Raw genomic sequence first — 27,434 nt, 5'->3', positions numbered from 1 at the left:
AGAAAATTAGAAGCCAATATCCCTAAGGAACACATATACAAAATTCTCAGCAAAATATTAGCAAACTCAATTCAACAATACATTAAAAGGATCATCCACCACAATCAAGTGCGATTTATTCCAGGAATGCAAAGATGGGTCAATATCTACAAATCAGTGTGATACACCACATCAACAAAATGGAGGATAAAAACGATATATGGTCATCTCAATAGATGCAGAAATATCATTTGGCAAGTTCAACATCCATTCACGATAAAATCTCTCAACAAAATGATATAGAGGGAACAAAACTCAATATAATAATGGCTATCAATGACAAACCCATAGCTAACATACTCAATGGTGAAAAGGTGAAAGCTTTTCTCTCAGATCTGTAACAAGACAAGTGTGTTTACTCTTACCACTTTTATTAAACATAGTACAAGAAGTCCTAGCCATAGCAATCAGACAAGAAACAAAAACAAAGGCACCCAAATTAGTAAGGAAGAAATAAAACTGTCACTATTTGCAGATGACATAATACTAAATATAGAAAACCCTAAAGATTCCACCAAAAACTATTAGAATAAATGAACTTGGCCAATTTGCAGGATATAAAATTAATATACAGAAATGAGTTGTATTTTTATATACTAATAAACTAGCAGAAAGAGAAATTAAGAAAACAATCCTATTTACAATTGCTCCAAAATAACAAAATACCTAGGAATAAATTTTACCAAGGAGGTAGAAGACCTATATTATAAAAACTGTATGATACTGATGAAAAAAATTAAAAGTAACACAAACAAATAGAAAAAGATATACCCTGGTCATGGATTGGAAGAATTAATATCATTAAAATATCCATTTTGCCCAAAGCAATCTACAGATTCAATGAAATCTCCATCAAAATACTAACAACAGGGAGGCCTGGGTGGCTCAGTCAGTTAAGCGTCTGCCTTCATCTTGGGTCATAATCCTGGAGTCCTGGGAACAAGCCCCATGTTGGTAGGGGGTTTCCCAATCAGCAGGGAGTCTTCTTCTCCCTCCCCCTCTGCCCTGCTTATGCGCTTGCTCTCTCACTCTCTCTCTCAAATAAATAAATAAAATCTTTTTAAAAATACTAGTAATATTTTTCACAGAATTAGAACAAATAATCCTAATTCATATGGAACAACAAAAGACCCTGAATAGCCAAAGCAATCTTGAGAAAGGAGAATAAAGCTGAAGGTATCACACTCCCAGATTTCCAATTATTCTGCAATGCATTAGTAATCACAACCACGTGGTACTAGCACAAAAACAAACACATAGATCAATAGAATAAAACAGAGAAACCAGAAATAAACCGACATCTATATAGTCAATAAATCTATGACAAAGGAGGCAAGAACACACAATGGGGAAAAGACAGTCTCTTTGATAAGTAGTATTGAGAAAACTGGACAAACATAGCAAAGGAATGAAAGCAGACCACTCTCTTACACCATATACAAAAATTAACTCAAAATTGATTAAAGACTTAAATGTGAGCCCTAAAATCATAAAACTCCTAAAAAAGGGGCACCTGGGTGGCTCAGTGGGTTAAGCCTCTGCCTTTGGGTCCTGGGATCAAGCCCGGCATTGGGCTCTCTGCTCAGCAGCGAGTCTGCTTCCTCCTCTCTCTCTGCCTTGCCTCTCTGTCTACTTGTGATCTCTCTCTATCAAATAAATAAAATCTTAAAAAAAAAACACCCTAAAAAAAAAAATAAGCCATAATCTCTCCCAACATCAGTCTTAGCAATATTTTTTTGGATTTATCGCTTCAGAAAAGAGCAACAAAAACAAAAATAAGTGGGACTATACCAAAATAAAAAGTTTTTGCACAGTGAAGGAAATCATCAATGAAATGAAAGGCAATCTACTAAACGGGAGATATTTGCAAATGATATACGCAATAAGGAGCCAATATCCAAAATGCATAAAGAAATCATACAACTTAACACTAATAAAACAATCTGATTTAAATATGGGCAGAAGGGGTACCTGGTTGGCTCATTTAGTTAAGCATCTGCCTTTGGCCCAGGTCATGATCTCAGGGTTTTCTGGGATCGAGCCCCACATCAAACTCCCTGCTCTTGGGAAGCCTGCTTCTCTCTGTCCTCCCTGCTCAAGTGCTCATTCTCTCTCTCTCTCTCATATAAACAAACAAATAAATCTAAGGAAAGAAAGAAAGAAAGAAAGAAAGAAAGAAAGAAAGAAAGAAAGAAAGAAATTGGCAGAAGACATGAATAGACCCTTTTCAAAAAATACATACAGATGTACAAAAAGCACATGAAAATATGGTCAACATCACTAAATCATAAGGGAAATGTACATCAAAACCACAATAAGACATTACCTCACACCTGTCAGAATGGCTAGAATCAAAAAGACCCAAAATAACAAATGTTGGTGAGGATGTGGAGAAAAAGGAACCCTCAAGCATTGTTGGTGAGAATGTAAATTGTTGCAGCACTATGAAGATAATATGGGGGTTCCTCAAAAAATTAAAAATAAAAATACCATATGATCTAGTGATTCCACTTCTGAATATTTACCTTAAGAACACAAAAATACTAATTTGAAAATATATATGCACTCCTATATTTATCATATCATTATTTGCAAAAACCAAAACATAGAAGCAACCTAAGTATTGAAAGATGAATGGTAAGAGATAAAGAAATGGTGGTGGGAAAAAAATAAGTAAATAACATAATAAATAAAGAAATAAATAAAAATAAAAAAGAAATGGTGGTGTGTGTGTATAAAACAATATTATTCAGTCATTAAAAAAAGGAAGTCCTACTATTCATGATATGAATGGACCTAAAGGGCATTATGCTACGTGACATAAGTCAGACAGAGAAAGACAAATACCATTTGATTTCATTTATATGTGGAATCTAAAAAACAAAACAAAGAAAACAGAAACAGACTCATAAATACAGAGAACAAACTGGTAGTTAGTTGCCAGAGGGGAAGGTGTAAAGGACTAGGCAAAACAGTTGAAGGGGACTAAGAGGTACAGACTCCCAGTTATGAAATAAATAAGTCATGAGGATGTAAAGTGCAGCACAGGAAATATAGTCAAAAATATTACATTAACTTTATGGTGACTTATCATGGAGAATATCTCGTAAAATATACATAGTTTCAAATCACTATGGTGTACACCTAACACTAATATAATATTGTAGTCAACTATACTTCAATTAAAAATAAATAAATAAATTCTTAAAAAATACCAACATTGAGGGGTACCTGGGTGGCTCAGTCAGTTAAGCTGCCTTTGGCTCAGGTCATGATCCCACAGCCCTGTTTCCAGGCTCCCTGTTCATCCGGAAGTGTGCTTCTCCCTCTCTTTCTGCCCCTCCTATCCCACTGTGCTCTCTCTCAAATAAATAAATAAAATTTAAAAAAAAAGAAATATTTAATTATTTGTCAGAGAGAGATACAGAGAGAGCACAAGGAGGGGGAGAGGCAGAGGCTCCTTGCTGAGCAAGGAGCCTGATGTGGGACTCAATCCCAGGACCCTGGGATCATGATCTGAGCCGAAGGCAGACGCTTAACTGTCCGAGCCAGCCAGGTGCCTAGTAAATAAAATCTTAAAAAAAAAAAAAAATACCAACACTGTGTCCAAGACTAAGCCTTGGACCAGCTTCAAGGTAGAAGACCTGAGGGTTGGACCACCATATGAAGCGAGGATTCCAGAAGGAAGAAAATGGAAATCCTCTCTTAGAAGCACCCATGGTTTACAACCTGAGGATTTCAGGATTAAGATTAGCCAAATGTTACCTATAAAAGCAAATGCTGCAAAATACTCATTTAAATAAATCATCACAAACGAGACTCAGAAGAAACAAGTCATTTTAGTCACTAATAGTTTTCATATATTAGAAGTAAGAGATTTAAAATATAAAACTATGCAGAAAATGTTTGAGAAATGAAAGACTGAATCTATAAATAAGCAATAAAAAACATATTAACTATGATGAAAAAGATATGAAACAAACCAACAGAAAACTCTTAGATAGGAAGTATAATTACTGAATTGTAAAACTCAAAAGATGGGTTTTGGAACAGATTTACCTAAAGAGGTTTATTATTGTCTTCAGAAAAACTACCCAGAATGCAGCACAGAGACAAGGAGATGGAAATGAGGAAAAAGATATTAAGAGACAAAAAGCGTAGGATGAAAGCATCCAATATAAATCTAATCAGAGTTCCAGAAAGAGAAAACAGAGAAAATGGAAAACAGACATTTATCGAAGAGATCACCACTGATAATTTTGCAAAACTCATTAAGGATGTTAATCTATAATAGGATTGTGGAATAGAAATAGGTACAGGAAAAAAAAAGAAATCCAGAGGAATGTACTCTCCTGCATGAAATAACAACAAACAAAAATTTTCAAGACATGTGTGACAGAAAAATTTTCAAGACACTGCACATAAGGCACTGAAAGAAAGTAATCACTGACCAGAAGTAAATTAAGTAAGCCCAATGATTGTTCCACCTTTTGGACTTGAAAGGCCAAAGTACAAGGACAAAGAACCCAGGAGAAACCCAGTGGATTCTGGGTTATGGAGACAGAGCTAAGAGTCTAGGGAGAGAAAGAGGACAGGGTACCAGAGGGAAAAGAGCTGTATGGGAGGATCCTCTGGTGGTCTGCAGCGGGTCCTTCTCAAGTATTCAGCTAAGTAATGATCAGAGGATCAATGTGAAGAAACTGTCTGAAGCCAGGGAAGGAGCCAGCTACAAGGATCAATAACTAAGAGCATCCAGCATTCACAGGTGGCTCGAAATAGTGCCGGTTCCAACTAGTCAGACTGGAAAAACTTACGATTCATGGGTCATTGGATATAGTATGAAGAAGAGTCTTGCCTAAGTATTCAGAAATAATTAGCCTTAAATTAAGCACTGTTCTGGTCCCGCCTAAAGGCCTAAAAGGATCAAATTATTTTCAAGTAGCTTCATCATGTTTCAGATCAAAGTTCAAGAATATATTTAAAGAAATAGAAAAAGGCACAGCATCCAATAAAACTAAAATTCACAATGCCTACCATCCAGTCATATTTATTAGCCATGCAAAAAAGTCAGAAAACACATTTATGAAGAGAAAAAAACTGACCCAGAACTGGCATAAATGTTAGAATTAACAGACACGGATATTAAAAGCTGGAGGAGGTCATTCAGATTCTAGGAAATAGTTTCCATGAACTTGGGTGGCACAGAAAATTGACCTGCCAGAGTTCCAGAGAGAGCCTGAGGACACTTGAATACCGAAGTGTCAGGAAACAGCTCACCAGGTACAGGAGCTTGTACTGGTGGAGGACACCTAGCTGCTTCAATTCCCTTGCGAGCCTCCTGGCCCCTACATAAAATGGTTTCTGGAGAAGTTAAAGCCTGAAGGTCTCTGCCAGCTCCTGGCTGGGTTTGAGGACAGACTTGCCTATGTGCTCTACACATTTGTGCTCAGCACCAAGGACCCCAGCAAGCCAGTGCCCCTGTTCAGGGGCCAGATCGTGGTGCTCCAAGGCCTCCAGGACTTTGGCTGGAACCCTGCTTCAGCCTGATGGATACAAGCAGATATGTGCAAAGATGCCCAAAGCTGAGAAGAATGCCGCCTTCCATCACTTCCAGGTCCTGCCTGAGCTATAAAAACACTTTGCAGCTTGACTTTTCTGGTAGACATTGATGATTGCCCTGGCTGGGGATCTGGGGAAGACTAGCCTGAAACCTCCCCCATCAGTCAGCACTCCTCCAAGTATTGCCTTCAGGGTTACCACTTTCTAAGGGTGTTGAGACAGCCTCACCAGCCCTGTTTGGAGGAGCAGTTGGCTCTGCTTGGAGAAACTTTGGGTAGGGACATCATTATCATGTCTTTGAGGATTCAATGGTCCCTCCCACAGCTTCCTGACCTGGAATCCTGAAAGGACCTTGGATGTTAAACTGGCCATGGCAGGATTGAGGGTTTGGGAAGAACCACACAAACACCCCAGATGTTTTTAAACTGCAGCAAATAAAAATACTGAAAGCACTTGCTTCCAATATAAAATGGATATATCAGCTTTGGGGGAAAAAAACTATAACTATATTCTCTATTTTGTATTGTTAAGTAGAGACATGGAAGAAGATATTTTTGAAAAGACCCAAACTGAGCTTTTAGAGATGAAAACTACAATGTCTGAGTTGAACATCATTGGGTAGGATTAAAAGCAGATTAGATACTGCAGAAGAAAAGATCAGTAAATTTGAAGATAGAGCAATAGAAACTAGTATTTTTTAAATATGAAAAAATGTTCAAAGCATTAGTGATCCCTGGGACTATCTCATTATTCGTGGCCTGATGTATGAGTAAATGGACTCCCCTGAAAAGGGAGGAGGGCAGAAAAAAATACTAGCCAAAAAACTCCTATAGTTGATGAAAAACATAAATTTACAAATCCAAAAAGCTAGATGAACAGCAAGCACAAGAAATATGAAGAAAATTACACCAAGGTGTATCATAATCAAATTGCTCAAAAGCAATGATATGATGCTCACAACTCAGTGAATTCTACAAAATAATGGTCAGAAAACATTTCAGCAGTTAAAATTGAGGTGTGAGTAAAACAACCAGTCTGAAAAGACTACCTCCTGTATGATCCCAACTAGATCACATTCTGGAAAAGGAAAAAGTATATAGACTGTAGAATGATCAGTAATTGCTGCAGGTTTGAGGGAGTGGGAATGGAGGAGGGATGAACAGATGATATGTGGGGAGTTCAGGGTCATGGAACTGTTCTGTAATGGTGATGATACTGTATGAAATCGACACTGACTAATTAGCGTGCTTCCCACATATAGTATATTTCACCAAGAAAATTTGAAAAAACTGGGGATATTTAGCCTGAATAAGGGAATGCATAACAGGGAAAACAAAAATGGCTATTTTTTTTTTTAAATGGCTATTTTTAAATATTTAAAGAGCTATAACGTAAAAGGAAGAACCAAGTTATTCTGAGTATTTTCACAGTACAAAATGAGGGTTACCAGGTAAATTTATAGGAAAGCAGATTACATTTATATAAAGTAGCTGTTAAATTTTTTTAGTAGGTGAAATTTGATACACAAAGAAATATGTGCAAATGAAGAATCATGGTGATAAAATGACTGGGAACACGTTATAATTTTTTATTGAGATATAATTTACATGTCATAACATTCACCCTTTAAAGTACATAATACTGTTTAGTATATTCAAAAAGTTGTGCAACTATCAGCACTAATTCCAGAGTATTTTCTCATCACCCCCCCGCCAAAGTCCTTAATGGTACCTGTTAGCAATCACTTTTCCTTTCTCTTTCTCCCAGTCCCTGGCAACTACTAATCTACTTTCTGTCTGGATGTGCCTCTTCTGGACATTTTATATAAATGGAATCTTATAATATTGTGACCTTTCGTGACTAGCTTCTTTCACTTAGTATGTTTTCAGAGCTCATCCTTGTTATATCATACATCAATACTTCATTCCTTTTTACAATTGAAAACTATGCAAAATATGCATTTGTCAAAACCCATAGAATATAACACAAAACAATAAACCATAATGTAACCAATGGACTTCAGTTAACCATAGGATATCATAGTGTATCATAGCATGCCACATTAATAACAGATGCTAATAATGAAAGAAACTGCATATGGAGAAGGGGGGATAAGTGGAAACTCCTTATCTGTTTAATTCTGTAAATTTAAAACTACTCTTAAAAGAACCTTTATGTTTTTTAAATTTTTTTATTTTTATTTTTATTTAAGATTTTATTTATTTATTTGATGGACAGAGATCACAAGTAGGTAGAGAGGCAGGCAGAGAAAGAGGGGGAAGCAGGTTCCCTGCTGAACAGAGAGCCCGATGTGGAGCTCTATCCCAGGACCCTGAGATCATGACCTGAGCCGAAGGCAGAGGCTTTAAACCACTGAGCCACCCAGGCGCCCCAAGAACCTTTTATCTTTTAAAGAAAGTCAGGGACATCTGGGTGGCTCAGTCAGTTGAGCAACTGACTCTTGATTTCAGGTCAGCTTGTAATCTCAGGGTCCTGGGATCAAGCCCTGCATCTGGCTCCTGGCTCAGCGGAAAGTCAGCTTTACCCTCTCCCTCTGCCCCTTCCCCCACTTAGGCATGTGCTCGCTCTCTCTCTCTCTCTCTAAAATAAACAAATCTTGAAAAATAAATAAATAAATGCCAGATGAGTACTTTTTTTTTTAAGATTTCATTTATTTATTTGACAGACAAGATCATAAGTAGGCAGAGAGGCAGGCAGAGAGAGAGAGAGGAGGAAGTTGGCTCCCCGCTGACCAGAGAGCCCAACTGGGGGCTTGATCCCAGGACCCTGGGATCATTACCTGTGCTGAAAGCAGAGATTTTAACCCACTGAGTCACCCAGGTACCCCACGAGCACATTTTTTAAAAAAATAAATAGGTAGGGGTGCCTTGGTGACTCAGTGGGTTAAGCCTCTGCCTTCAGATCTCAGGATCCTGGGATCGAGCCCCGCATCAGTACCATCTACTCGGCAGGGAGCCTGCTTCCCCCTCTCTCTCTGCCTGCCTCTCTGTCTACTTGTGATTTCTCTCTCTCTCTCTCTGTCAAATAAATAAATAATCTTTTAAAAAAATGAATAACAAACTGGGAGCAAACTAGTGTACTATGTTCTGTATTCTTACAATATAGTAAGCTATAAAAAAGAAGGTGTTAGGGGCACTTGGGCAGCTCAGTGGGTTAAAGCCTCTGCCTTCGGCTCAGGTCATGATCTCAGGGTCCTGGGATCAAGCCCCACAATGCGGCTCCCTGCTCCACGGAGTGCCGGCTCCTGCCTCTCTCTCTGCCTGCCTCTCTGCCTACATTGTGATCTCTGTCTGTCAAATAAATAAATAAAATCTTTTTAAAAAAAGATATAATTAAGAAAATCATAAGGAAGGAAAAATACATTTATAGTACTGGACTATAAAAAATCTGCTCTATGTGAACCTGTGAGATTCAAACCCATGTTGTTCAAGGGTCAACTGTAAAAATGCTACATGATCCCATTGACATGAATTTCCTAAATAGGTGAAACTAATCTAAGGGGGGAAGAGGTCAAAACTCCTGGAGAAGGGGGGAAGCACTTACTGGGAAAGAGCATTAGGGAACTTTGTGGGGGGATGGTAAGCCTCCACATCTTGTTAAGAGTTTGTATTGTCAAAAGTCAATAAAGGCAGACAAGATTTGTGTTTCTCCATACAGGTAAATTTTACTCAAAATGAAGAAAAAGGCAAGTAAAGGACTCTGGTTAATGATATACATGACAAAGTGTTTAGGGGGAATACACTGAGGTCAGTAATTTACTTTGAAATACATGAAATGGATGGATGGATAGAAGGATGGCTGGATGGATAGACAAGTGATATAGCACAGTAAAATGTTAATGGCACAATCTGGGTAGTAGGTATGTGTGTATTCACATTAAAATTATTTCCATTTGGGGGCATGCAGGTGGCTCAATCAGTTAGTGACTAATTCTTTGTTTCAGCTCGAATGAGCCCTGTGTTGGGCTCCTTGCTTAGCACAGAATCTGCTTGAGGATTCTCTCCTTCTCCCTCTACCCCTCCCCCTGCTCGTACTCTTTCTCTGTTACTCTCTGAAAATAATAATCTTTTTTAAGATCATAAAGTAAACTTAAAACAAAATTCTTTCCCTTTTTACAGATATTTGGAAATTCCCATAATAAAATATTGTAAAAAATAAAAATAACAACAACTGAAAAAAAAGTCAGGTGCCTGCTGCAACCAAAGATATTTATAGTGTCAACCAAAAAGATTGCAACAGCATCCCTATTTCTTTGTAATGTGAGAATCTTGTTCAGCTCATATTCAATCTGGCAGTTATTTTTCCTCCCGTAAAAATATTATTATGAAACTCTGTTGCATATGAAAACTTTCTTCTGGGCTTCTAGGTGGCTCAGTTGATTAAATGTCTGCCTTCGGCTCAGGTCGTGATCCCAGGGTTCTGGGATTGAGTGCCGCATCGGGCTCCTTGCTCAGCAGGGAGGTTTCTTCTCCCTCTGCCTGCCACTCCCCCTTCTTGTACTCTCTCTCTCTCTGTTTGGCAAATAAATAAATAAAATCTTAAAAAAAAAAAAAAAGAAGCAAACGAATAAAACTTCCTTCTGCTGTAACAGGCCTCAGAGGCAGTTGCATGAAAAGCAGAGACACACACAAGCAGATCAGAAAGCACTCAATGAGACTGGAGGCAGAAAACTACAGTAACAGGCAAACGGAGAGAGGAAGTCAGAGGATGATCTCAAGTATTTCCAAGGCATGCATGGTATTACAATTTCCTGGGGACTTCTATTGGATCCTCACAATGATCTCGTGAAGCAGAGAACACACTTTAAGATACCAAGCTCAGGACAACCATAGTCTTCCCCATTGAAGATGGGCCCTAGACCTTCAAAAGATCTACTACACAACAAAATGCTGACCACTAGATTATTCTGAACTACCATGTTTCACCATTCCACAGACACATAGTGAATGTTTGCACAATCAGCCTAAAACCTCATGGCTTATTCTCACCTACATTGTGTTTTTTTTTTTAAAAAGAATATTCCACATTCACGTATACTTCCTATTTACTTATGTATGTATATATTTACTTGCTTAAAGTAAGCTCTATGCCCAAAGTGGGGCTTGAACTCACCACCCTGAGATCAAGAATCACAGGCTCTACTGACTGAGCAAGCCAGGCACCCCATCACCTACTTTACATTTTTAATTCCCAACTTTACCCTATTCTAAGTCCTTAGCTTAGGACTGCCCATCTCTTTCTGTCTAGACTTTTGGGATTGGACCTGTCCTTATTTTGGCCCCTAAAGGCTAACTCCTGATATCAGCTGGAAGAGTCCCATTCATTTCTATGCCTCATAAGGGGAAAGTCTGGATCTGCCATCAGTCATCTAGCTCCTTTGCTATGCTTCCTCATCTGTCCCTCCCAGCTCTGTTCTTGGATTGACAACTCAGACTTCAGTTGTTCCTACCCTCATTCCAGTTTGCATTCTCCAGCTCTTGAGGTGTTCCAAGAACTGACTCCTTAGTATCCAGTCTTGACAAGTATCTTATTAATGGCTTTCTCCTCATTTCTCCATAAATCCACAACTCAGACAGTGGGAAAATAGGGCAAACTTATATTATTTATTCTCATTCCATAAACCAGACAATGGGAAAATAGGGCTAATTTATATTTCTTTCTTTCTTTTTTTTTTTTTTTATAATTTTGTTGTTGTTACCCTCTTGGTTTTTTTTTTTTGTTTTGTTTTGTTTTAGGATTCCATTTATTTATTTGACAGAGATCACAAGTAAGCAGAGAGGCAGGCAGAGAGAGAGGAGGAAGCAGGCTCCCCGCCGAGCAGAGAGCCCCATGCGGGACTCGATCCCAGGATCCTGAGATCATGACCCGAGCCGAAGGCAGAGGCTTAACACACTGAGCCACCCAGGTGCCCCTAATTTATATTTCTTGTTCTCATTCAGGAGAAATACATTTAGAAGATCTAATGATCTTCCTGTGGTCCCATGGCAAGTAAGCTGCAAATATGTAATTTGAACCCAATATTCTAATTATACTATTCCTTCCAGCTTTTCGTTAAGTATCACAGTCGTAAGAAGCATTATAGTTTTAATAGCATTTATCATGATCATCTATAATAATTATATATACAAGGCATCTACTTTTGTGCTCTCATTTAACCTCACCACAATTCTATGAAGCCTTTTAATGCTTGACACAGAGTAGATACTCCACAGACATCACTGACTGATGAATGGACAAATGGACAAATGAATTGGGACAAACTCCCAGTCATAAAAGAATATGGTGTTGGGGCACTTGGGTGGCACAGCTGGTTAAGCATCAGACTCTTGGTTTCAGCTCAGGTCACTATCTCAGGGTCGTGGGATCAAGCCCCACATCAAGTTCCACACTCAGCATGGAGTCTGCTTGAGATTCTCTCTCTCCCCCTCTCTCTGCCCCTCTCCCCAACTCATGCTCTCTTACTCTCTCTCTTTAAAGTAAATAAATCTTTAAAAATAAAAAAGAGGGGCACCTGGGTGACTCAGTGGGTTAAGCCTCTGCCTTCAACTCAGGTCATGGTCTCAGGGTCCTGGGATCAAGCCCCGCATCAGGCTCTCTGCTCAGCAGGAAGCCTGCTTCCCCCACTCTCTCTGCCTGCCTCTCTACCTACTTGTGATCTCTGTCTGTCAAATAAATAAATAATTTTAAAATCTTCAAAAAAATAAAAATAAAAAAGAATATGGTGTCAAACATCCCAACAGAAATCATCTTAAGAAAGTCCTCAACTATTTTTTTTTTTCTAACTATAGAAAATAGGAATGCAATTCAGTTCCTTATTATCAGTAGAATAGAGAAGGGAACTTTTTTGATTTTCTCAAAAGCAGATTTAAGAATTGTAATATAAAACTCAAAAGGAAACTGGGATATTCCAATAATAGCTCTAACCTGATTTTGGACAGTAGTTCTCCTCTATCTGCACAGTCCACACTGACTTGTCGAATAAGTTCATGAAATACTGTATTGTAAATGTTCTGTTCCTTCCTCAACATATGTAGTAGTTTGTGCATCTGGCAGAAGATAAGGAATATCATCAGTATTTATTACAGTCTTATCAGTAAAATAGTACTTTTGGAAGTAAGTACGCTGAATATGAATGTTTTAGAAACAACTTGATAATTTATTTCACTTATATTTTTCTTTATAAATATAACTACAAAAATAATATATCATTTTTAGAAGTCTGTTTCATCATGTACCTCTTTACATGATGCACTGAAAAGGTCACAGTATCGCTTCTATATCATCCCCGCCAAAAGTACATAACCTGAACCTAATCATGAGTACACATTAGACAAACGAAAATTGAGAAACATCCTACAGAGTAAGTGGCATATGGTCTTCCAAATATCAAGGTCAAGAAAAGCAAAGAACTGTTTCAGATTATAGTTGTCTAGGAACATGACAACGGAAAGTATTATGTGATCCTGGGATCCTGAAACAGAGGGGACAAGAGCTATAACAACCATTATAGGGACAACTGGCAAAATTTGAATTCTGAATATGGACAGATAATTCTATCACATCAATGTTAAATTTCCCAATTTTGATAACTGTATTACGGATATGTAAAAGAATGTCCTTATCCATAGGAAACGTACTCTGAAATTTTTGGTGATTAAAAAGGCATGATGTCACCAGCTCACTGGAAATCGGTTGAGAAGAAACTATACATATACAGATATGTGTGTAGAGAAGAGAGAATGATGAAGCAAGTAGAGCACAATGTAAACTAGTGAATCTAGATAAAGCTTACATAGGAATGCTTTATACTGAACTTTAAGTTCTAAATTCTGTAAAAATAAAAATTTACGAAATAAAAGAGAAAGAGCCCTCATAAAGAAAACTATCTGTGTCTCTGTAAAATTAAAAGAGTGCTTTCATTAACAAAATAAAAATTTTAAGTGGTAGGAAAGAATGGTTTAATAGCCAGTGATTTTTTAGTGGTACATAAAATAATAAAGGTCTTATAATCAATGGTACCTTACAGCCAATGAAATGCAGTAATAATAATAATAGCAACAATTATACAGTGTTTACCACATGCCAAGCTCTGTTCTAAGCCCATTACATTCATGTGTCATTTAATCTCCACAACAACCCTATGAGGTAGGTATTATTATTACCTCTTATTTAAAGATGAGTAAATTGCAGCACAAATATATTAAGTGACTTGCCCAAGGTCACTAGTTAATAAACTGCAGGGCCAAGATTCCAATCCAGACATTCTGGCTCCAGAATGCATGCTCTCAACCACTTTGCAAGTACCTTGGTTGGCCCTGTATAGTCCTGGTTTTCCACACCAGCCCTCTCTAGCATAGCATCCATCACTTCATTCAGCTGGATCACTTCAACTCTTTTATTAGGTTTCCTAGAGGATTAAAGGGATAGATTTATGTAATTAAGTGGTGTAACAGGTCATCCTCAAGTAACTAAAAGAATATAATATATATATACTATACAATATTAATGGCATATTTTTTATTTTAGGGAGAGAGCGAGCTGGAGGAGGGGCAGAAGGAGAGAACCCCCAAGCAGACTCCCCACTGAGCACGGAGCCCACAAAGGGCTCAATCCCAGGACCCTGAGATCATGACTGGGGCTGAAACCAAGAGGTCACCCAACAGATTATGCCACCCATGTGCCCCTGGAATATTAATGTTATTTTAAAGCATAGCCCTGTATGTACTGATCTAGTGGGTTATAGCAGTAATATAGTTTAAAAAAAAGAAAAAGGAAAATGTAAATAGTATGATCCTCTTTTGTGTAAAGAAAATAGTGCTTCCTTCCAACATTTCTATATACTTCGTGTGTAGGATTGTAAGAACATAGAAGAAATATGGAGAGATAAATACCAAGCTGTTAATATTGGTTACTTCACAATATAAGTGAAGAAAAGGGACAAGGGAGAGAGAAGAAAAAAAAAAAAGACTATAGCAAACAGATCTGTTGTACAACATTGTGCCTAGATTCAGTGATAACTGTATTGAAAACTTAAAAATTTGTTAAGAAGATAAATCTCATGTTAAGTGCTCCTCCCACAATAAAATAAAATTTTAGAAAAAAAATTTAAAACTGTAAAAAGAACTATTTTATAGCACTTAAATATTATTATAAATATGCAAAAATTTAAAATATTGATTAGATGATAGAATTATGGACAATTATTGTCTTGGGTTTCTGCGATAATTTTAGTATTTTCTGTGCAATAAAGTACTAAGGTAAATATATATATATATATATATATATATATACAAGAAAAATAAATATGTATAAATAAATATGCATATGTAAATTAATAAATATGTATATTAAAATAAATAAATATATTCATGTGTCTATGTTCCTTCTGAGAAATGCTTTCAAAAATAAACCATACTTACATGGATGGGAAGAGCAACAGCCTGTTTTCACTATCTGTGAGGAGAGTAGTATATTTGCTATAATAAATAAGACAGATAAATATTATCATAAGAAAATTAACAGGCCTATTTATCACATTTCACAACATGATAAACCTAAGACCTCATAAAATTGGGAAGCTTGGAGGCAATTGAAAAGGTTCATCATTTTACCCAGAAGATCATACCTAGATAACTACAGACATAGATGTAATGACATTTATCATATTTGGAATATTTTTAGTAAAGTAGTTTTAATAACATTCCTCATATGTGAAAATATGAACATTTCATTGATTCATTTTTTTTAATGTCTTTTCAAAGGTGGAAGGATGTTCTAAAAACACTGAAGTCAACAAAGTTAAATGAATAAACAGGCTATAAAATTAATCAACAGAGATAAAACTAGAGCCCAGTTTTCCTAAGTCCCAGCCAAATCCGTCCTCTGAAAAGTGCCCATTTCCATCTAAATGAGTATCACAGTGAAAATCACATGGTAATCCTAATTCATTATTATTTATGCAACATTTTTCTTCCCCTAGTTAATAAGCATTTCCTTTGGTTCTGCCCCTACCGGAACTCAGCTGGTTAGTAAGGTCCATTTTCAGAATTTAGAGCAGTGAAAATCTCCAGGGACTACGAAGACTCAAAATAAAGTTTCTTAAAAATGAGTAAGAGGAACCAGAAACAATGATAGCCCAGGCACATTGAGCACACCCACCACTCAGATCTTGACTTCTAAGTACCATTCTCCACTAAAAGGAATCTGCACTCCCTAGATAAGTGACATAGCTCACTCCACAGCTGGAGCTGGGAAATATAAGATGAACCTGGAAATTTTTTCAATTTAGAAAATAAAGGAACACTCAAAGAATCATGGGGACAGGTCCAAAAAATATAAGAGCCAGTTCAAAGGAGCTAACATTGACCAAATCTAAAATTTTTTTAACATAAAATAATCATAGTAAAAGAACTATAACCCACTGAAAAAAACAGTAATCCATGAATCCATATGGCAAAATGTTAACTAATAAACAGAGAAGATACAATGAAGCTAAAAAAGTCATCAAAAAGATCTATAACTGGTGGGCTTCTAAGAAATAAACACTGAAGTATTTGGTAGTAAAGGGTCATATCTCCAACTAATTCTTGAATAGTTTTAATGTGTGTATCAAAGCAAATAAGGCAAAAAGTAAATACTCAGTGAGCTAAAACAGAGAGTACATGAGAGTTGCTTGTCATATTTTTGTAACAGTTTTATAATTTTGAAATTATATAAAAATAAAAAGTTCCCCTAAAATGAATTCCATTTAGTTCTTTTTGACAAAATATTGTTCTGAAACCCATCATCATAAGGAAATGCCACAGCATGTGTATTGGAAAAGTAAAAAGAGTGACAGCCTCTGGATACTTTATTATAAAACCTTAGTCCAAAGTTCTAGGTTTTTTTTTGTTTTGTTTTGTTTTTACTATTTTATTTATTTGACAGAGATGACAAGTAGGCAGAGAGGCAGGCAGAGAGAGAGAGAGAGAGGAGGAAGCAGGCTCCCCGCTAAGCAGAGAGCCCGATGTGGGGCTCGATCCCAGAACCCTGGGATCATGACCAGAGCCGAAGGCAGAGGCTTTAACCCACTGAGCCACCCAGGTGTCCCCAAAGTTCTAGTTTTTTACACTATGAAACATTCAAATGTTGTTACAGAACATACAAGCAAGATGCTATTTTTAATCCCCTAAGGAGAAAACAAAGAAAACTGGAAATGACTAGTGTGAAGGCTAGAGAGGGCCTTATGAGACATCAGCTCAGAGGGCTACTTTCCTTTGTCTCCTTGGCCAAAACCATTCCTAAGGAGGCCTAGGTGAGCATTCAGAACAAAGATACACTCTTTTAATTGAAAATTAAATAGCAGGAAAAGATAGAGAACAATTTTATCACTAAAATCCCAAACTCTTTTCAATAAAACATTTTCATTTTGACACCTTTCTTAAATTTAGGATGGAAGGCCAAATATTTTCTTCTTGTAATGTACATATTACCTGGGACATATTATAGTACTCACTCATCATAACACTCCAAACCTGAAACTCCTGTATTTGACACAATATGAAATTCTTCAGGAACCAAAGTATCTGTTAGTTTCTTTGTCTTAAAAAGAAAGAAAGAAGGACAAGAAGGAAAAATTAGTAAATGAAAAAAAGTTGAATTGCATAAATCAACATTCCTACCCCCACAGGGATGCTATTTATTAAGAGGTTTTGATTATAGAACTAGTAGCATTAGTATTATGGACCATAGGATGTGATAAAAAAAAACATTCAGCACACATTTAAAAAATAACCACGAATTAAAGAACAATCTTGGGTTTACTGTTATTCATACATGTCCCACATATTCAGTAATCCATTGACTCTTTAAAATTCAATAGGAATTTTCAATTTACCTTAGCAACATGCCAAAACTAAGAATTCTACAACTTTGAACTGTAAACCTAAAAAAAAAAATCTAATCTCCTATACTGTATTTTCTAGATTAAAGTGGTAACTGTTGTTTGGAAAATGGCTTAAAAAGAGGTATCATAGATCCTTTCCCACTAAATACTCTTTCCTAGAAATCATCAGAAAGTGCTACAAAAACTGACAAGTAATACAGGTTGTAGTTACAGTACAACATTGCTTTATATTTTTAAGGAAATGACTTAAAAATTAGAAGGAGAGGAAATTATTTGTCAAATACTTTATTTACCTTATGAGGCACAATGACACCATCATGTGACTGTAATGATCTTTCCAAGCGTGGGGGACAAAGCGAACTCTCCCTGGCCTCCCCTTTAACATATTTAACATCATACAGGAAAGAAATATCCCTAAAAAAAAGAAAAATATATTTACAAATTAAATTTTCTGTCTGGCTACTGGATAAGAGTGGGTAAGATCCATACACATGCTTCTAGTGGGTAAAATGGGGCACAAAACCAGTCTCCTTACTTCATGCTTCACTAAGAGCGGAGTGTTAGACAAGAGCCACCCCCTCCCCATTCTTCCTCTTCTCCACCTCATCTTTCTCCTTCACATCGCAAATCCTTTCCCTTCCCTCAACCTCGGGTTAAGATATATTCTCTTCCCCAGGGTTATTTCCTCCACTGACGTCCTTGATTTCATCTTTACCCACATCCTTTGGGATCTCGTTCCACCAATCTACTATGTGCTTCCCCCTCCCTTGGAATAATCACTTTGATCTGTAACTCAAATCTGTTCTTCTAAAAGTCCTTCCTTGACCATGCATGGCTGTCATGTTATCAGGATCTATCAGATCTCTCACTGCCCGTTAATCAGATGTTAATCAGATTTCTTGAAATCTGATTTCTTGAAATTTCCTCACAATCTAATTTCCATCCCTCTCTTCTGAAACCACTCTAGAAAGCTGATGACTTCTACCGCTAAGTCATCAGTTCCTTTCTTCCACCATTTCCCTGTAATATTTCCCAGGGTTGACCATCTCTTTCTAGAAACACTCTCCTCTTCTCTGTCTTCTGTTACTGGACTCCTGGTTCTTTTGCCTTAACTTCTCCTTCTTGAACTCCTCTGTGACTGCCTGTCTACTAAATGGAAATGTTCTGCAACATTACAGCCTCACCTCTCTGTCTCCTAACCCTACACTTTCTCTCTGAGCAATGCCATCAAATCTCACCTGATCACATTTGTTACCTCTACATACCACTGAATAAGCCTCCCTCCATTCTAACTCTCCACCCTCCTATCTTCATTAATTCTGTCAGGAAGTACCACCACTCTATCCATCAAAAGCTCAGCATACATAATTGACTTCTTCCAAACCACTGCCCTAAATTCCCATCCACCACTAACATTTATTAATTTTATAGTCACCCTCATAGCATTCTAGCATTGACCCTGTGGTTGCCAATGCCAAATCACTAGTCCAAGCTATACCTACTTTTTAATGTGGACTCCCAATTCTCTCTAGTATACTCTACACACTTCTGCTGGATTCACCTTCCTATAGCAGTTATAAGCACACCACTCACTGCACGTGATTTTCATGTTTCTGCCCCTCCCCCGATTGTAACTGGTATAGCCATTATGATAAATAGAATGGAGCTTCCTCAAAAAAAATAAAAATAGAACTACCATATGACCCAGCAAACCCACTTTTGGGTTTATATCCTTTTTTTTTTAAGATTTTATTTATTTATTTGACAGAGAGAGAGAGAGCACAAGCAGAGGGACTGGCAGGCAGAGGGAGAAAGAGAAGCAGGCTTCCTGCCGAGTGGGGAGCCCGATGAGGGTGTTGATCCCAGCACTCTGGGATCATGACCTGAGCCAAAGGCAAACACTTAACAACTGAGCCACCCAGGCACCCCATGAATCCAGATCTTGACAAAATATCTGCACTCCTTTGTCCATTGCCGTATTATTCACAAGAGCCCAGACATAGAAACAACCTAAGTGTCCACTAATGAATGACTAGATAAAGAAAATGTGTATATAGAGAACAGAATGTTATTCAGCCTTTAAAAAGGAAATCCTGCCGTTTGTGACAGCATGGATGAAGTCGGAGAACATTACGCCAAATGAAATAAGCCAGACAAAGAAAAATACGGTATGATTTCATTTATGTCAGATGAGGGCACCGGGAGAAAAGGGGAAATGAGGAGATGTTGGTCAAAAAGTACAAAGTTTCAGTTATGCAAGATGAATGAGTTCTGGAGATCTAATGTATAGCACAAGGATGATAGTTAGCAATGCTGCATTGTATATTTGAAATCTGCTAAGAGAACAGATCTTAAATTTATCTTCTTATCACACACACACAAACACGGATCCACACAAATGGTAACTATATAGAGGTGACAGAGAAGTTATTTAGCTTGATTATGGTGCTCTTTTTACAATATATACATTTATGAAAACACTAAGTTGTACACTTTAAATATACCCAATTTTTTTGTCAAAACTATCTCAATAAAGTTTTTTTTAAATAAAGTTATGTTTTTAAAAACTTGCTCTCAGGGTTATGGGACATTAGTCACTATCACACCAATAACTCCTCCTAGAGATTGGCCAATACAACTTTGTTATATAAAAACAATGGATGGTTCATACATATACATGTACACACATACACATCTTTGTAAAGGAAATGTTGGTTTGGTAACTGTCAAATTTTCTCAAAAAGTAATGATAGGACCCTCTTATATTTCTATTATAAAAATTATTGGGGCGCCTGGGTGGCTCAGTGGGTTAAGCCTCTGTCTTCGGCTCAGGTCGCGGTCTCAGGTTCCTAGGATCAACCCCCACATCAGGCTCTCTGCTCAGTAGGGAGCCTGCTTCCCTCTCTCTGCCTGCCTTTTTGCCTACTTACGATCTCTTTCTCTGTCAAATAAATAAATATCTTTTCAAAAATAAAAATAAAAATTATGTTATCTTGATTTTTATTTTTTTATCTTTATTTTTAGAGGGAACATTTGGTTTATGTGTTGGTATGTAAATCTCATTAAAAAATAATCTGTTTTAGGGCACTTGAGTGGCTCAGTGGGTTAAGCCTCTGCCTTCAGCTCAGGTCATGATCTCAGGGTCCTGGGAACAAGTCCCGCATTGGGCTCTCTACTCGGTGGGGCGCCTGCTTCCTCCTCTCCCTCTCTCTGCCTGCCTCTCTGCCTCTTTGTGATCTGTCTATCTCTGTCAAATAAATAAATAAAATATTTTTAAAAAAATGTTTTATTTCTGATAAAATTCTTGTGGTAAATCACTTGTGTCTACTCCTCTGGAAAATCTTTTTTTTTTTTTTTTTTAAGACTTTATTTATTTATTTGACAGACAGAGATCACCGTAGGCAGAGAGGCGGGCAGAGAGAGAGAGGAGGGAGCCGGCTCCCTGCCAAGCAGGGAGCCGGATTGTGGGGCTTGATCCCAGGATCCTGAGCCGAAGGCAGAGGCTTAAGCCACTGAGCCACCCAGGAGCCCCTGGAAAATCTATTTTTATTTACAAAAACAAACAAACAAAAAAAACAAACTTTGATTCCTAGCCATAACACAAAAACTGGATCCCCCAGTTTATTACAGAGTTCATACTTCAAATTTTTCTTCAAATGATCACTGGTTATGTTCATACATAAGCATGTTTTTTATCTGATGTTGTCAAGGAATGAGGTATTTCAGAGATCGATTTTCCAAACAACTGAGATACGCTTTTTTAAAAAATTGTCTTTCTAAAATGTATTTAAAACTTGACAGTTTCCGTAAGCAGAGTGTATGTAACACAATATAATCTTTTCTTGACAATTCAAGTAATGACTTATGACGTTAGAAGTGTCCTGAGGACAGTCTGGTTATGTTTCTGACACCTAAGTCAGTACTGGAATATGGCAGGCCCCAGCGTGTGTTGGGTCCTTCTTTGAGTTCAATGGTTGGAAAGCACTTTCCCAGACAGCCTTGCAGCTAGGGTTCTGGGTATGAACTAACTTCTGCAAATAGATGCACTTTTGCAAGATTTCAGAGGTAGAAGTAAAACCGGAGTCGCTTTCCTGTCATGTCTTTAGCTGATTTTACCAACATCATCATGAAAAAGTGGTTTTCCTGAAACATTCCAGAATCCACTGTCCAGCTACCCCAGCCCGCAGGGGCAGTGCAGTAACCGCAGGGACAGCTTTTGATTTCAGCTTCCAGATCCTTGGATCACAGTTAAGGGACTTTCTTTTTTAATTGCACTATCATTCACATACCATAAAATTCATCTTTTTAAAGAGTATAGTTTATAAGTTTTTAGTAAAATTACAAGTTTTTACTATATTCACAATTTACAAGTTTCAATATATTCACAAAGTTGTATGACCATCACCAGTATCTAATTCCAGATTATTTTTATCACCCCTCCCAAAAAAAACCCTTACTCATCAGCAGTAATTCTCCATTCTTCTCGCCAGTCCCACCCCCAGTCTACTTTTTGTCTCTATGGATTTCCCTATCCTGACACTTCATATAAATAGAAACACACATGTGCCCCGTTAAGACTGGCTTCCTTCACTTAGCATGTTTTCAAGGTTCATCAGTGTTGTGCAAGTATCTGTACTTCTTCATTCCTTTCTAGGGCCGAAGAATATTCCATTGTATATGCCATTTTATTTTTTCATCAACTGATGGACAGTTGATTTGTTTCCACTTTGGGGGTGCATGAATAATGTTTCCATGAATATTCATTCTAAGTTTTTGTGCAGTCATATTGTCTATTCTCTTGGTTCTATTCTCTATTCCATTCTAATTCGAATTCTATTCTCTATTCCACAGCTTCTAGGTGTGGAAGTGCTGGGTCATATGGTAAGCCTATGTTTAAACTTTTGAAGAACTGTGAATTATTCTCTGACAAGGCTGCTCCATTTTACATTCCCACCAGCAACATATAACACTTCCAATGTCGACATCCTCACAAATGCTTGTTATTGTCTGCTTGTTGACTTTGGTCATCCTAGTAGGTGAGAAATGGTATCTCTTCAGGTTTGATTTCCATTTGCTCATGGCTAATGATGTTGAGCATCTTTTCATGTGCATATCGTCCATTTTTACGTTCTTTGGACAAATGTCTATTCAAGCGGGCACACTCCTGAACTCTAGTGACAGCCTTGGAGGTAACAGCCTGGATAGTAGGTTAACTCCACCCTGTTCTGAGAGTTATTCCCAAAAGTATTGCTTCATACCTGCTTCTCTAGCCCTTTCAAGAATTTTGTAAACACTTGATTTACCACTTAAAATAGGTTTTATTTTCTACACTGAATTCTGACGGATAAAGCTGTCGAAAAGTATTATTCAGAGGCTATTGCTGGGTTGTTTCATATTTTACTGCTGTGCTCTAAATATTTAAGGTTGCCAGACAAGTTACTTCTTATTATAAATACCATTAGTTATACATGTGTATTAATTTTCTACTGGTGTCATAAAATTTGCCACAAATTTAGCAGCTTAGACAACACAAATTATTATGTTATAGTTCTGTAGGTCAGAAGTCCAACACAGGACTCACAGGCTAAAATCAAGATTTTGACAGGGCTGTATTCCATTCTGGAATGCTCTAGGGGAAGATCCATTTCCATGCCCACTGGAGTTGTTAAAGGAACTCAATTCCTTGCGGTTCTAGGACTGAGATCCCTGTTTCCTTGATGGTTACAAGCTGAGGGCCATACCCAGCTTCTAGAAGTCAACAGTAGTTCTTAGCTTGTGTCCTCCTTTCCTCCATCTTCAAAGCCAGTAATAGTAGGCTGAATTCCTTCTCTCTCACACTTCCACTGTGTCTTCCTCCTTCTCTGATATGGTCAACTTCCTTCTTTTTCCACTTTAAAGACTCAGGCCATTAGGTTGGGACCATCCCGAGAATCCAGGTTAACCTCACCATCTTGTGGTCCTTAACTTAATCACATCCACAAAGTCTCCTTGCTTAGGTAAGGCATGTATCCAAGTTCTGAGGTACAGTGAGAACATTACCCTGTTTACCACAATACAGATCACAGTTTCAAAATTCCAAGTCAGAAGTCATTTGACATTAAAACTTTAATACTGGGTTACTGCTGTATTCAGATATAGCTTATTATTTTTTTCAAAGTACTTCAAACATCTCATAACTACTAATCATAACTTGTGATAATTATAACCATGATTTAAATGTATAAAATAAAATACACATACTTTGACACTTAAGCCCCAGGACACAAAAGTTATAGCCCAAGTTCCTGCCACTTTTTCTAGCACTGAGACATAGCTAAGTAATAATAACATATTTATTTACTTTTTAAAAAGATTTTATTTATTTGACAGACAGAGATCACAAGTAGGCAGGGAGGCAGGCAAAGAGAGGGGGAAGCAGGCTCCCTGCTGAGCAAAGAGTCCGATGCGGGGCTTGATCCCAGGACCCTAGGATCATGACCTGAGCTGAAGGTAGAGGCTTTAACCCACTGAGCCACTCAGGCACCCCATAATAACTTGTATTTAAATGGCACTGTACAAAGGCATCTGGCTGGTCGGTCAGTGGAGCACACGTCTCTTGATCCCAGGGTCATGAGTCTGAGACCCATGTTGGGTGTAGAGCTTACATACAAACATACCTACATACATAAATAGCACTGTCCATTATCTCCTTTAAAATATGTGCTTTATAATATCCCTGGAAAGTCCACAAAATGGACTAAGTCTATTATTCCCTTTTTACAGATGAAAAAAATGGAATTCAGAAAGACTAAATATCCTACACATGTGTTAATATTTATTATTCCAAATTAATGCATCATTAATGTGTGATAATATTACATATTATTGCTTTCAGATGAAACAGTATCTCATGAGGGGCGTGCAGTTGATGAATGGACTACACATAGAAAATGAGCTGGTCACAATCTTCACAGGGAAACCTGGGACAGTCAGAATATTTTTAGGAATGACGTAAAAACAACAAAGAGTGTTTGCTGATTTGGTCTAAAGGTGAAGAGGAAAACCAAGGAGTAAGCACTTGCTTATCAAGGTTTTCATGAAGCTATGTTACCTCACTCTTCTTAAACGTGCGGATGAAAGAGGCACTCTAAGATACTCTGCCTCTCGGATCTTGTCCCTTTTACTAGGGTACAACAAGGGACAGAGGAGCAAGTGGACAAGGACACAAAGGCATGCAAAAAGCAAATCTAAACAAACCAAAAGCCAGTAGAGTTAAAAATCCCACACACAGAAGGGTGAACTTGTGTCTTTTTCAGATTGTATTCTGATCAGCAAGGATACTGTAAACTTCAAATTTAAAATCTTTGATTCTGGGCTCCTGGGTGGCTCAGTTGGTTAAGTGACTGTCTGTCTTCCGCTCGGGTCATGATTCTGGAGTTCCAGGATTGTCCTGTATAGGGCTCCCTGCTCGGCAAGGAGTCTGTTTCTCCCTCTGACCCTCCCCCTTCTCATGTTCTCTCTCTCTCCCTCATTCTCTCTCTCTCTCAAATAAATAGATAAAATCTTAAAAAATATATTAAAATAAAATCTTTGATTCTATAATTTTCCAACTGTGCCCCTCCCCAAGAAATGAGAAAACAACTCTATTCATCAGCATCCTCCCTACCATCTGCCTTCTTTACCTTCCGGCACCTTTTAGGGAAACAGGATGATCAATCAGGTATTTGAACTTATTTCTTCGAATAGGGTGATACCAGACTTGGTCAGTCTGACGTGGAAGAGTGCCCTAAGAAAAAGCAAATACATGAATATACAGCAGAGGGAGCTCTAGTCAAATGAAATCTGTTAATCCTTTGGAAAGGTATTTGGACAGTCTGGAAAAAAAGAGAAAGCAGAATGCTTAATACTATACAGAAAAACTGAAACTGGGACAATTCAAAAGTGAAAGAAAAATATCAAGACTGAGAGTACTAATAATGATTACTTAGGTAAATCACATTTTAAATAGCATTTCCTTGGAAACACTAGTGCAAATGATTTAGTTTTCATTCTAGGAAATTAATTTTAAAGTATGTTGAAAGACAATCAGGAATATATAACACTGAACATCTGGGTGGCTCAGTCGGTTAAGCCTTTGCCTTCGGGTCAGTCATGATCCCAGGGTCCTGGGATCGAGCCCCACATCGGGCTCGCTGCTCAGCTGGGGAATCTGCTTCTCCCTCTGCCTGCCACTCCCTCTGCTTGTGCTTGCGCATTCTCTCTCTGACAAATAAATAAAATCTTTAAAAAAAAAAAAAGAATATATAACATTAAAAAAGAAACAAGGCAAAAATGAAGGCATTTGTGCTAAGCCTCGCATCAGCAAAGCAACCGGAATTGCAGTTCTAGCATCTCCCAAGAGTGGCATTTTAAGCCAATCAGCTGGAAGTTCCTGATCAGCACAAAGGTGGTAATCAGCCTGATAGGCTCCCACCCTTCCCCAGAAGATGACCTTGCCTAAAATAATCCTTTCTTTTGTTTATGATATCTTGGTCCCTGCTCCTTTCTGCCAAACAAAAAAAAAAACCTCTATTCTATACAACTTCTCAGAACTCCTTTCTACTTTCTATATGGGACGCAGTCTGATTCATGAATTATTGAATAAAACCAATTAGCTCCTCAAATTTACTCAGTTGAATTTTGGTTTTTAACAAAGAACATGCTCAGTAAATACCTAATGAACTGGATTACCAAAGAGACGGGTTCCCATGTGTACTTCGTATAGGTATATACTCACTTTCGGGGTTTTAGTTTTCTTAGGGGGCAGTAAGTTTTCAGGACAAGGACCAGCATTGGCGGCATAGGTCAGAGAAAGAAGAACTTCCTCAGGGATGAACTCATTCTGAAGGGATGGAGGAAGGGGTTTTGAATGATCCACCGTATTTTTTTTTCCCTTTAGTTCAGGAAGTCCTAAGAAAGTAACAGGAAAGAAAAACTTGGTGCAGTTTTCAGTAGTTAGTTGGAGATTCCCAGGCTGCCTCATCAATACCACCTGTACGTTTCTAACAGAGCAAACGCTGCTTCTGGTTGCCAAGATTAGTAACAATATTTTAAATACTGAACATCAGCTAGTCAAAAAAAAAAAACAAACAAAACAAAACCTCATATTGCCTTCCTTCCTCACACTAACATCACACAGTTTCAAAAACCGAAGCACAAAGATGAACCTCCATTATTCCAAATTCAAAATTGAAAATTAAACTCCCATCACCTGCTCAATTAAGTGGAACAGCCTTAACATGACGGGATTGCCTATTTCCCCTTTGATGTGAAAAGGATAAAAGAAACATCTCCTCAAAACTTTCAAATTATTTAGTAATTATTTCTATGTAAATTCAAAGGGGAGAAGAACTGCATTAATTGGGGCATTTCTACAGTGGAAGGGATCCGAGTCGGGTTTAAGAGTAAAAGCAGAATGAGGATTGTTGGAAATGAAGAGAGTGGATAATCCGAGGGAGCGGAAGAATAAGAACTGTACGGAGAGTGCTCTGTTCAGCCCGAGGAGGGCAGAGGAGTTGTAAAGATAGGGAATGGGGACAAACAGGAAAAGGCCTCCTGTGAAGTCAAGGAAGAGTGGGGTTGTTGCTTATAGCCCTCTCCACTAATCTATGCCCCTCACAAAGCATGGCTTATGTTAATGATATATTTTTGGAATGTTGATAAGGTCCAGAGCTGACAGCCAAGAAAGAATTCTTGAGATGTCTTTGGTGCAATAAAGGTGATTTTACTGGGGCGCCTGGGTGGCTCAGTGGGTTCAGCCGCTGCCTCCAGCTCAGGTCATGATCTCAGGGTCCTGGGATCGAGTCCGCATCTGGCTCTCTGCTCAGCGGGGAGCCTGCTTCCCTTCCTCTCTCTCTGCCTGCCTCTCTTGTGATTTCTCTCCATCAAATAAATAAATAAAATCTTAAAAAAA

At 37.8% G+C, this 27,434-nt stretch overlaps 1 protein-coding gene and 1 pseudogene across 1 annotated transcript in view; one reads left to right on the top strand and one right to left on the bottom strand.

The window, feature by feature from the left end:
* Positions 1-27,434, bottom strand: part of AXDND1 (axonemal dynein light chain domain containing 1) — a 98,335-nt gene that overhangs the window by 68,204 nt on the left and 2,697 nt on the right. The window contains exons 3-9 of the mRNA XM_045982957.1: positions 26,259-26,431; positions 25,165-25,268; positions 17,797-17,917; positions 17,114-17,199; positions 15,039-15,095; positions 13,924-14,026; positions 12,544-12,665 (exon numbers count right to left, since the gene is read on the bottom strand). Coding sequence (XP_045838913.1) covers positions 12,544-12,665; positions 13,924-14,026; positions 15,039-15,095; positions 17,114-17,199; positions 17,797-17,917; positions 25,165-25,268; positions 26,259-26,431 — 766 coding nt within the window. The remainder of the gene's footprint in view (positions 1-12,543; positions 12,666-13,923; positions 14,027-15,038; positions 15,096-17,113; positions 17,200-17,796; positions 17,918-25,164; positions 25,269-26,258; positions 26,432-27,434) is intronic.
* LOC123928191 lies at positions 306-5,742 on the top strand (annotated as a pseudogene).

Source organism: Meles meles, chromosome 17, assembly GCF_922984935.1.
Source record: "Meles meles chromosome 17, mMelMel3.1 paternal haplotype, whole genome shotgun sequence".
Classification (NCBI taxonomy): domain Eukaryota; kingdom Metazoa; phylum Chordata; class Mammalia; order Carnivora; family Mustelidae; genus Meles; species Meles meles.
Note: the sequence above shows the minus strand (reverse complement) of the source record. Positions and strands in the feature narration are given on the sequence as shown.